Source organism: Triplophysa rosa, linkage group LG12, assembly GCF_024868665.1.
Source record: "Triplophysa rosa linkage group LG12, Trosa_1v2, whole genome shotgun sequence".
NCBI lineage: Eukaryota > Metazoa > Chordata > Actinopteri > Cypriniformes > Nemacheilidae > Triplophysa > Triplophysa rosa.
Genome location: NC_079901.1, coordinates 24,879,433 through 24,893,042, shown reverse-complemented (window position 1 = coordinate 24,893,042; position 13,610 = coordinate 24,879,433). Strand labels below are relative to the sequence as shown.

The following is a 13,610-nucleotide window of genomic DNA, read 5'->3' as shown; positions in this document are numbered from 1 at the left end:
TGTGTGTGTGTGTGCGTGCGTGTGTTTGTGCCTGCGTATGTGTGTGTGTGCCTGCTTGTGTGTGTGCGTTTGTTTGTGTGTGCCTGCGTGTGTGTGTGTGCGTGTGTTTGCGTGTGCCTGCGTGTGTGCCTGCGCGTGTGTGTGCGTTTGTGTGTGCCTGCATGTGTGTTTGTGCATGTGTCTGTGTGCGTACGTATGTGTGCGGTGAATGAAAGGGATTTGAGTAACCTTGTGGGTCACGTGGAATAAAAGAGAAATAATTATATTATAAAACACACATTACAATACATGGCATTATTGCAAACAGGTGCAACACAAGTTTAATAGTAATAAGCATTTATTTGTTTGTTTATTGTAGTTTTGATAATATTTTAAATGTGCTTTTCTTTTTAGTTTTCTTGCTAATAAAATTAATTTGTAGCATTTTAATTATGCGCTTTATTTATTTTTTATATTGCTGTATAAGTTTCATTTATTTTGTTTAATTTTTTTCTATTTAAGAATTATAGTGCCTTAACATAAACATTTCACTATTGCCTATATTGAAATTGTTTTTAATCAACAGAATTGATTTATTAGGTTTAGTTCACGATAATAACCCTGGACATAAATACATAACAGTATTTCTCACCCCACTAGAAAATAATTTAGTCTTGATTTCAACATTTTTCCCTTTTAGATTTTATTTCCCTACGATTTTATTTCCGATTCTTTGACATAGTTTATTATTCTACGATCTTTCAAAGAAAACAAAAAACCTTTTGCACAAAAAAATATTTTAGCAGAAACAGAAACAGGTTCTTCAGGTCAAGTTAATAAAGTAATGTTTTTTATAAGAACCTTCTTTGAGGCAGAAAGCCCCAAGTTTTTCTGCGAACTCTTTTTAGCGCCGCTATTTAGTGTAAGGCTTAGATGATGCAACAGGAAAATAAGACCAAAATAGCTGTAAAATGCTTGGTATTTATTATTTATTTTGTGGTGTATTCGTTCAAATCTTGAGCTTTTACTGTTGTTGAAGGACGATGGATGTTTTTTCTTTAGAGGGTTTTTGATTGTGTTTTTAAAAAAGCAATGTATTGGAAATCAATTGGAGGCTGAATACACACACACAAGCCACACATCACAACACGATGCATTCCTTTTAACAAGAGAGCTGATTGAATGAAAACCTGCTCTCAGTGTAATGAAACTCTATTGCAGATGATCATGTTCAATGAGTGTGAAGAGTGGGTCAAATCCCAAAGCATCAATGACGCAAAGCACACACACACGCACACGCACACACGCACGCACGCACGCACGCACGCACGCACGCACGCACGCACGCACACGCACACGCACGCACGCACGCACGCACACACACACACACACACGCGCGCGCACCTACGGACACACTCGCAGATAAACCTCACCCGTGGATGTCTCAGAATGTAAAATTAACCAGTTTGATTCTGAAAGTGTGGAGCTGAATTCACAAGAATAAACTTATTTTAACTTATTTTAAACTTATGAAAAGACAGGAAGAGAGTGCAGACCTTGTTTTATAAGTTATGACTTTTGTCTGATGTCAAGCAGTCTCTGATTGACATCTCTCTCTTTTTTCAATGCTCAAGCATTGTTGCTTTAATCTGTACAAAATACCCATTTTACAATTTATGCTTATTTGTTGATGTGTTGTATGTGGCCAGATGATCACTACGGCAACATCCTCCAGTGAACATTCTTACTGATGCAGTTTCTCATTATCTGAGAGATGATATCACCATCGTCTTTAGGTGTAGGTGGTCTCTCTCTCTCTCTCTCTCATATATATTTCAGGTGGTGTGTCAAATGCTGTGACAGCTTCTCTAATGAGACTCACTCCCTAACAAGCCTCATTCTGCTGTGGAATATTAATCCTCTCTGTAAAAATGACAAAATTACACACAACCACACTCCTGCTCCACCACCGGAACACATCATATTCTGCTTTATGTCCTGTGTATCCCATTAAAAATAAATATCTCCTTAATTTCTAAATTATGTCTCCTAGACATCAAAAGATTAAATGGCGAGAACAGGGAAAGTCTCATGATGTTTCTCCTGATGTCTATGTCATAAGAGTTTGAGAAGAGAACTGAGCAAGTCTGCGATCAAAGTCAATATGATTCTCTTAATATGAACTCAAAGATTTCTCATCAAACATTTGTTCATTTATGACTTACAGGTTCTTTACTTGATTTATAAAAGAACAGATGTTGTCTGAAGGTTCATCAATTTGGTGTGTTTGAGAAATCAAACCTTTATTTTAACAGAGAAAGAAAAGAGCCTTTAAGGATCTGATGCATGTGTAGTGTCCTGCTCTCCACCGGCGGTGTATTTGGACTTCATTACTTCAGATCTGATGCTCGACACAAGTTCTCCTCAGCTGGTTTAGCTTTAGGACACAGATTTTACATTAGACGTCTGGTGGAAACTCGACGCACTACCAAAGTTGTTTATTGTGTGAAATTACACTTTGATGGCATCAAGCCTTCAGCAGCTCAAATCTCGCCACACAAAACACACAAACAACCATATTTCAAATCACTGTTGGGTTATGTTTTCTTGCACCTTGTGTAGTTTTGTTCGTGTTTTTTTTGCCATCTGTTTGGTTTCTACCACGTGACAGATGAATGTGCAGTAAAATACAGTCGAGTTTAACTGGACATGTGGTAAAATTCAATCATCCTTTCCATTGTACTATCCTGTAAGTGTAGATATTTTTCACTCATTTTTAGTTTATTATTTGTATTTTGCATTTTTTCCCTCTGTCCTCATCCAGTGTGAAAATGTATATGAATGTGCTAACACATCGAGTCTCTCTGTTATTAACTCGGCTTGATAAATGTGTGTGTACGATTATTACAGCTTCATTTCTAAAGGTGATGGATTCTGATCTAATTCTCTCTCTCTCTCCCTGTTAAGGGTGCATTGATCCTACTATATTGACAAAATGTTTTGTAAAAAAAAAGACTAACAATAGAGCATGCTTATTATAGCCTTACACATAATGTTGAATATTTTTTTCATTTGTGGGGCTTTAATAATTTTTTGTGTGCATCTGATGAGAATTAAAGTTTTTATCCAAATGTCTTTTAATGAATTTATGAAGAAATGTTTCTTTTGTTTGTTTTAAGTAAAAGGTTCTTATTGACTTTTATGGCATGTTTTTCTAAATTAATAAAAACTATGTAAAAGTCAAGTCTCTCTCTCTCTCAATTTCAATTTAAGTGTGCTTTATTGGCATGACAAAATGTACATTCATATTGCCAAAGCATTTGCACCTGGGCTGCGTACAAATAGTGCAAGTATACAAACGAAAAGATAATTATAGTTATAAAATAAATTAAAGTGTGATGTATGTAGTGCAACTTCAAGTGGTTTATAATATATGTAAATATATAAAAACAGAAATAGAGTATAGTTTAATCTCTCTCCCTCTCTCTCTCTCTCTCTCTCTCTCTCTCTCTCTCTCTCTCTCTCTCCGCAGTGATGTTCTTTATAGATTGTAAGATGGTAGATGCTCTGCGGGGCCGGAGGAGGTTACGGGTGTCTGTCTGTAAGCTGCCCTGTCCGTTCTGCTTTCTGCTGCTGTTTGCAGTCGGAGGTCTGGTGCTCTTCATTCACCTGCAGGATCTCTCAGACATGGTCATACAACAAACTCCAGGTAAGAATCAACAACATCATAGTCGCTCACAAACGAAATCACAGCTGCTGATGTGTTTTCTCAGGAGGATCATCATTTCTAAGGTTATGTACAGAGTTTCATTACTCTGGTTGATACGGAGTACCTTTAAACACTGTCAGGATTTTTTGCAGTTCAAGTTTGCTTTCTAGGGCTAATGGCAAGTTAAGTTGTTTTAAAATGTGTCAAAAGCACTAAGCTTTTTTGGTTTATTTGTTTGCTTTTAATTGTTTAAAGGTTCAGACCGTTCTTAGATTGTAATTTCATGCATTCTGCCTTCATCACTTCAGCGCTGGCTTGTTGAATTCTGTTGAACATTCTGTTATCTGTGACCGTCTGACTTTGTCACTGTTGACATGTAACATCAACAGGCATGTTTTGTGTGCCGTATTTCTGACGTGTTCACAAGAACAACAGCACACCAGATTGAAAACAACTTCAGCAGTCGTGAGCATTCATAAAGACATTCACACCTGCTTTACCTGAACCATCTTCTGTTGTGAAATGTGTGTGTTGTGCGTCTTCTTAATAGGATTGTGTCTACCTGACAGATACTTGTTTTGTTGGTCCTGGAACCAGTAAAACCATTAATGCTACCCATAACTCAAACCCTAACCACAACTTATTACAAAAAAATCATATAAAAATAAGATCAGAAACAAAGTCATAAAACTAAATCTAACACAGGCCCTAAACCTAATTCTACAATCTGATTGGTTGACAGAAATGTTCTTCCGGGACCAACAGTGATGTTGGGTAGCGGGTCATACTCTTTTAGCCAATCAGAAACTGTCTGTCAAAAATGTGGAGGGTTTGCTGACATCATGTTGACTGATGTATTTTTTAAAGAGACAGGCTGCGGTTGAAGTGGCACGTTTTTCAAATAATCATGTTACTCTTGACAAGAATCACCAGATTTATTTCACAGTGATTTGCCTCTAAAAATATAAATGTGGTGCGTTCAGTTCCTTGCTTTAGTGAGAGGAAAAACTAAATGTTTTATTGATTTAACTAGAGTCCAGCTGAGTGTTGTGTGTTTGGATGTGTGGTCTTGTTTGAGATCAGTATCAGCCAGCGGCCCACGTGATTCAAACGGATTATTAAACAAACTAAATTATGTTTTTTAAGAGAACGTTTACACGATAAAAAAGGGAAAAGTTTTTCTTTGGGGTTTTTGAAAAACGATCTGCATTTACATGGATCCGGGAAAACAACAAAAAACGCTGTAATATGCATGCCATGCCAGTGGATGGCGCTGTGTGCCACCCCCTATTTGCGCGGGTCTACATTTAAAATAACGAATATAGGCGCGGAAAAGACACGAAATGTGAATCGGGCCTAAAGAAACCCTATATCCTTGTCCACATCCGCATACATTGTTTCAATCTAAAAGCGTCTTTAATACACTTTGTCAACGTGTATGTGTGTTTATAGTAGTGTGCATATAAACACTATGTTTCCGCCGGTTGTGGTGGTGCAGTAAATCTACTTTTTGCTGGAGAAATGATAATATGTATGTCACGCGGCACGAACATGCTGCACGGACGCCGCCATTATTGTTTGGGGAATACTCGCGCATGTCTAAAGACGAAACATTAAATACGCATGCGTATGACGTCATCGTTCTTGGAAAACGGCGCCAATTTTTTTGCGTTTTCACTTGAAAACGGTCTCGTGTAAACGGATGTAAAGATGCAGAAAGGTGTGTAAAACAAACCCATCTCAGTATAAAAATCATCGAAGTCTATGGCGAGTCGCCACGAAGATTCCCTAACAAACCTGTGACACACTGCCCACTGACAGAGTCGTTTTTTACAGAAATATTTCTTTATTGTGGTCAAATGTGTCTCTGCATCGCCTTAGACACGAACAAAAAGACGCATTTGCTGTGATAGTGTTTTTAAACTATAATATTTATAGAGATATTGAGATATATATATTGAGATATTCTCAATAAAGAAAGTAAAAGAAAGGAGAGGATTATATGGTGACGTGCTGAGAGGATTGTGAAGCTGCTCTCACCCGGAGCTCAGGAACTGCTGTTCGACTGGATGAAGGTTATATAAAAGCTTTCAGACTGAACCCGCCACTTCTTTTATCACTAGAGTCAAGCTGCAGATTGTATAAAAGTATTTATCGACACTACTAATAAAAAATAGACACTGTATTGACCCTACATTAGATGGAGGCTTATTCAAACAAACAGCTTTACAAACACATTCTCACCGCAGATCGTAACACTTTAAGTGTCATTTGGTGTTTTAGTTAGTTGTTCAAGGTTGTGTTTGTTTGACTCGTGCTGAAGGCATATTTTCCCGTTGTTGAAATCAAACCCACGGCATCAGTTTAAAGAGCGAAGCTTTTACTCCCGTCGTTTCGTCTCATCTTTAACGCAAATAATTGTTTAAGGACAATTGAGAGATGAATCGCCATGGGAACGGCATCGCCGGCGGCTCCGGCAGCGGAGAGAAATTACCGACAAAATTGGGAGCAGAGTGCGTTTCCCGCGCGTCTGACAGCGTTGTGGTTAAGAGCTGATTTCTCGCGCTCAGCAGGACAAGCTTCAGTCACAAAGCAGAGATGAGCCGCGGCCTTCTGAAGGACCAGAGATGTTTCATTCCTGTGAATTGCATTCATTGAACTTCATTGTTAAAGAGCTCAGATTCTTCTCAGACAAACACAAGCTCCCCTGTCTCGTGAGGTCAAACGCTTTCTCTAACGACTCTGTTAGCCAGAGTGACGGATCGCTCGCGGATAATCACGAGCGCCGGCTCTTGTGTGCGGCCCGGGTGCCGAGATCAACCGCAGCCAATCAGAATGAGGAACACTTCAGCGCTGGAGTCAGGTTGCTTTTATGCTGTCGGGGACCTTGGGATGTTTGGGGAATACAATCCCAAAAACAGCAGCATCGCGGACGTATTTATGTAAGTTCACAAAATATCTTCACGAAACACGATGTTTACTTAACATCCTAATGCAGTGGCGTAACTTAGTTTTGAAAAGTGGTGGGGACAAAGACGACACAAACAATACTTTAATAAATTGTTTCTGTAATAACTCGTTGGGAATATTCATGGGCGTCACAAGCGCGAAACATGTAGGTGACTCCTCCTCCAGAAAACAGTATAAAAACTGCACCGCTTTATCAACGACTTCAGTGGTGTAACGTTGGTGCGAAAGACGCATAACAAGTAATATTGACACTGCCGTGAAGCAGGTTCGAATCCGCTGAACTCACTATTCTAAATTTTCACATCACACATCAGATCTGCTTCCATTTGTTTTAAACTATATCATGTTTTCATCAGTAGATCATTTAAAGCATGTTGTGCTTTATTATATGTAAGGATGGCTGTTGCCGTACGTAATTAAACGTATTAATTCGTGATAAAATAAAAACTACTGAAACGAATGTGTGTTTTCCCCATGTTAAAAATTTGGTGTTTGACAACCCCCTGCTAATAAGGACAAACATTCAAGTATACAGGGGAAACAGATGGAAAATAATATCTTTAAAAAATCTTATTTTCACTAATTACTACGGGCATTGCCTGATAGGCTACAAATATACAACAAACTTTCTAAATTTTGTTTTGAACTCATGAAACTACAAAGTTGTGACTTTTTCCATTTATTGGAGTTTTCTATCAAGTATCAAAATGTAATTAATCTTGCAATAGACGATAGCTACCGCATGTCGAGAACAATAAGGACGAATATATAATAGCACCAAAGTGCAATTAAGCGCAAAATGTTTGGTACATGTATGACTTGAACAGCCATTTTCAAATATTTTCATCATTTTATGAAAAATAAATACCTTTACAATCTGATATGTGAAAGGGAAAAGTTCAGCAAACAGCAGTCCCGAACCCACGACGACATGAAGTAGGTAACACATGCTATCGTGTGCCTTTCTTACACTTTGTCTATTCCAATCTAAACCTGATGGGTGGAGTTAGTATAAATAGACTCTGCTTACAAAGCGGGCTACTTGCACGGTAAATAGACACGCCGTATTTTTTATTTCTTCCAATAAGTGGTGGGGACAAAATTGACTTTGGAAAAAAGTGGTGGTGACATGACCCACCCGTCCACCCACAAATTACACCTATGTCCTAATGATTTTTTGCATAGACTAAAAATGGATCATTTTGACCCAGACGATGTTTTTTTAGCTACATATGACTGGTTTTGTGATCCAGGGTCACAAATATAGATGATTATATAGATGACATACGTATATAGATGAATTTAGGTTCATTTAGCAGAAGCATGTATCTAAAACAACTTATCCAAAGTGAGGTCTTTGCACAGCAACTTCAATTTCAAAGCATTTCAAATATGTGGTATGTTTCTAAAACCAATTCAGATCTATCATCCATTATAGCAATGTGCTTATTTATCTTTCAAGAATAAATATTTTGTGATTTTTAAGGTGCTGGTTTGGTTTACAGAGTGTCCAACAACAAGTTTACCTACATACACGCTGTAAAAACACTTCCATTTTCTAATAATAGGCAAATGATTCGTTTGGCGATTCATCTGTCTAATCGCCTCTTTTCTGTCAGCCTACTCTGATCTGATTGGTCAGATGGTCTAGTGTGCTGTGATTGGTCTACTGCGTGCAGTGCAGTCATTACACGCAGTGACGCAAATCTGACCCGGAACTGAAATGAGAACGACAGACGACTCGTTCGAGTGATTCAGAGTCGACTCCTTTTTTCTCAAGCCAATAACTTTGTTATTCGTTCACTTTCGGCTTTACAACTTGACAGACCGCTTACATTCACACACAGCAACAATACACTCCGCATGAAATATCATTTTAAGGACTTTGTAATAGTTACTCTTTAATGACAAAAAATCAAATGTACTTTCCAAGACCTTTAGACTTTCTTACATGTCAGTTTTTGCATTGTGTGGCAGAGATGTGTCGTCAGTCCAGCCTTCAGGTTCACACAGATCTTGTGTTTCACATCATTAACAAACACACTGCTCCTTTAAAACACTGTTCCTATCATTATTCAGGGACCTGCTATTGACTTTCTTCAGATACAAGCCTGTAATCCACAGAGACGCTCTGTTTACTTCTCATCTGTACATAAAACACAACAAGTTAGACAAAATCAGATTTGTTTTATTTGAAACGGCTCCACGCTTAAAGCGACCCTAACACACGTGGTTTCTGCCAATCTCATATTACTCTTGAGTACCTATAGAGTAGTATTGCATACTTAGTATCTTCAGAGTATTTAGTTTGATCACATTTATAAAAGATCAATACAGCTGTACGATTAGTACGCTGAACTAAAGCACGTGCGCACCCATTGCCAACAAAACACAGACATCAGTTTCACTCACCGCATGCGGTTCATGTCCGGCATCTTTTAGCGCTGGGACGGCTCCATGTATTAGTTTAAAACCATCTCCAAATCCAGCGTTATATCCACCGTTTATATAACATTCATCACCCAAATGCAGTGAACAAACAAACACCTGAACTTCTCTCTCTCTCTCTCTCTCTCTCTCTCCTGCACACAAGTGAAAGTGACGTCTGCGCATGCTCCTCCTCTCCTTGCGGCTGCGTGGGCGTGCCGCGTGCTTTTCTGGGAGAATTGTCCAATAAGGGACTAAGAAATTTTTTTACAAAACAGTTTTATATGTTTGAAAAAAACTTTCCGAAACCTGTCCGATCGCTGGGGGAGTGTATCGAGCACAGGAATACTACGTAATACGAGATTGTTATGAGATGAGATGTTACATTTAATGCTACCTGCTCTGATCAAACTCATTTATAGCGCTTTCTTTAGCTCCCAAGGTTACATTTTATTAAAACAAAAATATATATTTTTTAACATGTAATAAATTGGAGATCTGTAGAACGTTTCATCGCAGGCGCGCGCCGGGACTGGATGTTTGAACTTCCGGCTAGTTTGGCTAGTGTATAACTATTTTATTTAATTTATGTTAATATTGATTTATGTTATTATTTTATTGTATAATAATTGTATTAAATAAAAATTTGTTGAATGGGTCCTGTAATTTGGTCGCATTTAAAGAAACCATATGGTACACTGACATCTAGTGGTTGAGCTTGGTATCGCAGGCTAAATTAAAAATATTGGAGAGACAAGTTTAGCCAAGTAAGCCCGTGTTCACACTTGAATTCTTTTTTGAAGCTGCTAGCGACTATTTTACATTATAATCTTATGGAGTAAACCGTGTTTTCAAAAAAAAGTTCAGCCTTTCTGAAAAAAATGCCCTACGTCAAGCTCCTTTTTCCCAGCTAACCAATGACAGAGACCTGTCGTTTCCATAACAACATGCAAGGAACGTGTTTGGTCGAGAAGGCTGTATAAATGTAAGTTTAGTTTTCACTTGAACAACTTCTGATTGCATTTCTAGCGAGAACTTAGTACTGTAGTTTTTAAATATGTGATTAGTTATTGCAAAGACGCTCTCTGTTTGTAATTCAAATAGATTTCCGTTACGCTGCCTATCTGTTTCTCTGGGATGCCTTCGTGCACAGACGCTGACGACGAAGTCATGGCGTACGGCTGCTGTTTGTAACCAAACGCTGCCAGCTTTTTTTTCTAAAAAAGCACCTTGGTCAACTTTTTCTTCTCAAAAAAGAAGTTAAGTGTGAACACGGGCTAACGCTTCTTCTTGGTTTCTTTTGATTGTTATTAGAAATAATCTCCAGGCACTCTATGTGCTCTGTGCATAAGCATAGTGATGAACTTCCTATGTTGTCAGAGGTCAGGATATCAGTTTCCGGTTTAATTTCTAAAATGAATAAACCAAATTATTAAATATTTTTTATCACTGATATCAAACAGCAGCATGATATCAGACACATTTTATGTTCTCAGTTTGCGCTGTTTCTCTATAATGGACTTCTATGGAGGAGAAAACGTGTGACGTGATTCAGCAAATCAGTGGAACAACGGCTTGTTCTTTTGACAACAGCTAGTGTTTATTACTTATTAAGTAAGATTATTAAGTAAAATTTGACAGAGATGTGGTTTTCCCCAGTTGTTGTTTAGGTATGTTGAGTCGTTTTAGAAATTAAACCGGAAACTGATATCCCGGCCTCTGACAACACCGGAAGTTCGTCACTAAGCTTATGCACAGTGCCCATTGTTTGTGAATGTGTACCGGAAGTTAAAGGGGTCATATGGCGCGAACACGTGTTTTTCTGTGTCTTTGGTGTGTTATAAGTCGCTCATGCATGTATTAGACACGTAAAATTGCAGAAATGAAAGTGTGGGAACAAAAGAGTCATTCTATGTAAAAGCAAATGCTCACCCAGACCTGCCTGAAACGCCTCGTGTAGCCACACCCCCACAAATCTACGTCAGTTGGTGGTCTGATTTGACTAAGACCGCCCAAAATGTATACGCAAGTAAGGTGGGCGTACCTGTCAGCACAATTGAAGAGGAACCTGATGTTCCAAATATGGTCAGAGGCGTTACATTTCCGTCACACGCTTGCAGTATTCGACCAATCACTACGCACTGGTCAACTGGCCAATCATAGCACACCTCGCTTTTCAGAGCCATGGGCTTTGTCAAAAATCTGCGCGTTTCAGAGAGGCGGAGCAAAGAGGAGCTACAAACATGCACGGTGTGTGGAAAATACAGAGTTTTTAACCTTAAATCGTGTTTAGACATTGCATTACATCTAAAACAAACCATAATATTTGTTTCAGCAGTGTCATATCACCCCTTTAAGGGCAGTCCACAAATGCGCGCATGCACAGTAACGTTAGTTTATGTTGTCACTTTGAAACCGTCTATAGGAGTTTACAGTGCATGCAAGGTGCACCCTATGCAAACCCATGACCACACTGTCATGTTGATTTTAATATTTTAATATAATATAAAACGCCTTTTATGTATAGGTTTGATCTTTATGTAGGAAAAGGGACTCTTCTCTCGTGCTGTGGATTCACCGCAGAACAGATCAACTTGTGTTTTTCAGAGAGTTTCATTAGTAAAAGTGGCAGCAGCCGAAGGGATCGGCGGTGGACCTTCAGAATAACCGTGTGAGGCTCCGAAGGTAAATTTGATCGCTGACACACTGAGCTTCAGTAAATCCCCCCATCTGTCAATGTTTGTGAAAGCTAATTTAGCTTCCTCTTAATGTAATTAAATCACAGCAGAGAGGACGGCCAGCGCGTCATTACAAAGCCATCTGCAAGTCATGCTGCTTTCATCAGTATAATGTTACTCCACACTTTCTCCAGCTCGCAGGTTCTCGTGTGTCACGTGTTTGACGAACACAACGTTCCTTTAAAGCCATTTTCCATTCAAAGAATCCTAGTGACACGATCGGGGCATTTTCACGTTTCTAAGATGAAATGTTTATAGTGAGTCTCTCTCTGCAGGTGCTGTGTTGTGATGGACAGTCGGATGAAGAAGGGTTTTGTGTCATAGCTCTCATTGTGTTGTGTGTTTTAGCATGAGAACAGAACAAGATCATAATTATATATTCAATTCATTTGCATCTGAAGTACAGTTTTAATAATGGCTTCACAAGACGAGAATGAGAGTGAATGAAAGCATCGACTGGCCTTCTCTGGTCTGTCTCTCTCTCTGTGGAGGACGAGAGACCTTGAGACCAGATGAGCACCAAAACAGAGCCGCGTGAGTCACATCTGATGAAACGCTGACAACATCAAAACACACGCACAGATTTCTGCTCGCGAGAAGGACGAATGACTCGACGCAGTGGATAGAAAATCATTTGGTTTCGGAGTTTCTCGTGAATTAAAACTGGATCTCATAAGCATTAATATCTCAGTTATTTCTTCTAGACACGAGGAGGTTGAATGAGGAATGTGAATTAAATCTGATGAGATTTGTGTAGGTGTAAAACAGACTAGTGAGTTTTAGTTTGTTTACTAAGACGCGGTGTTCATTTGAAAAAAGTTTCAACAGCTTGTTGTGTTTCCGTCTGACTTGAAGTTGTTTTGTCAGATTTAAGAATAGCTCACAGGTGGAAGCGTGGGAGAATCGGGTAGACTTCATAGACCGAGGACTTGGTTTGCTGTCAGGAAACGCGTCTGTCATCATGGCAGGTGCCCGTGAGAACCACGAAATGAGAAGAATCGTCTTCGGTGTGGAGACGCTACAGAGCGCTTCTTTTCCCAGCGATGTGAAGCTCAAGAGCAGCTCGCTGTGCATCTCCCTTCAGACTTAAACACAGGCGCTGATAAAAGAGAGAGAGATTGTGTGTGTAGATGACGGACGTGTTGTGTGAAACGCATCTTTAAAATGCATCTGTGAGGCAGAAGTGATGCGAGCAGGTGAACATGAGATCGTCATGCCAACCGCTGCACGCTAATAAACTCTGCAGGTGTGTGTTGACTCGTGCACGCTGGGATGTTGTACATGTGTGAACACGGTGATTTCTGACACACGTTGTGTCGTCATGATGTGTGTGTTTCCAGTGATGTGCACTGACAGCTGCTCTCAGATGTAATGTGAGCGCGTCTCTCGGCTCTGTTCTCATGCTTCAGTCATTACTATGGAAACTGATGTAGATATGTCTGATCACACACATCAGATTTCATCGCTGTACAGGCGGTCAATCCCAAAGATCAAATCTGAAACACACACACACACACATGTCTGGTTTACTATCCCCGTGGGGACAGTCCATAGGCGTAATGTTTTTATACTGTACAAACTGTATATTCTATCCCCTATCCCTAACCCTATCCCTAAACCTAAAGATCATAGAACACTTTTTGCATTTTTAGATTTGTAAAAAATATTGTTCTGTACAATTTATTAGCTTTTGTGCCCATGAGGACCTCAATTTTGGTCCCCACGGTGACACGAGTCCCCATGTGTTGGTGTGTCATTCAGGTTTAGGTCCCCACCGGGATATACAA

The 13,610-nt window shown here is 39.3% G+C and overlaps 1 protein-coding gene across 2 annotated transcripts in view; it reads left to right on the top strand.

The window, feature by feature from the left end:
* The window catches only part of chst8 (carbohydrate (N-acetylgalactosamine 4-0) sulfotransferase 8), a 141,709-nt gene that overhangs the window by 22,018 nt on the left and 106,081 nt on the right, over nucleotides 1-13,610 (top strand). For both annotated transcript variants that reach the window (XM_057347669.1, XM_057347668.1), the window contains exon 2: nucleotides 3,512-3,688. In XM_057347669.1, coding sequence (XP_057203652.1) covers nucleotides 3,514-3,688 — 175 coding nt within the window. In that variant the 5' untranslated portion in view covers nucleotides 3,512-3,513. The remainder of the gene's footprint in view (nucleotides 1-3,511; nucleotides 3,689-13,610) is intronic.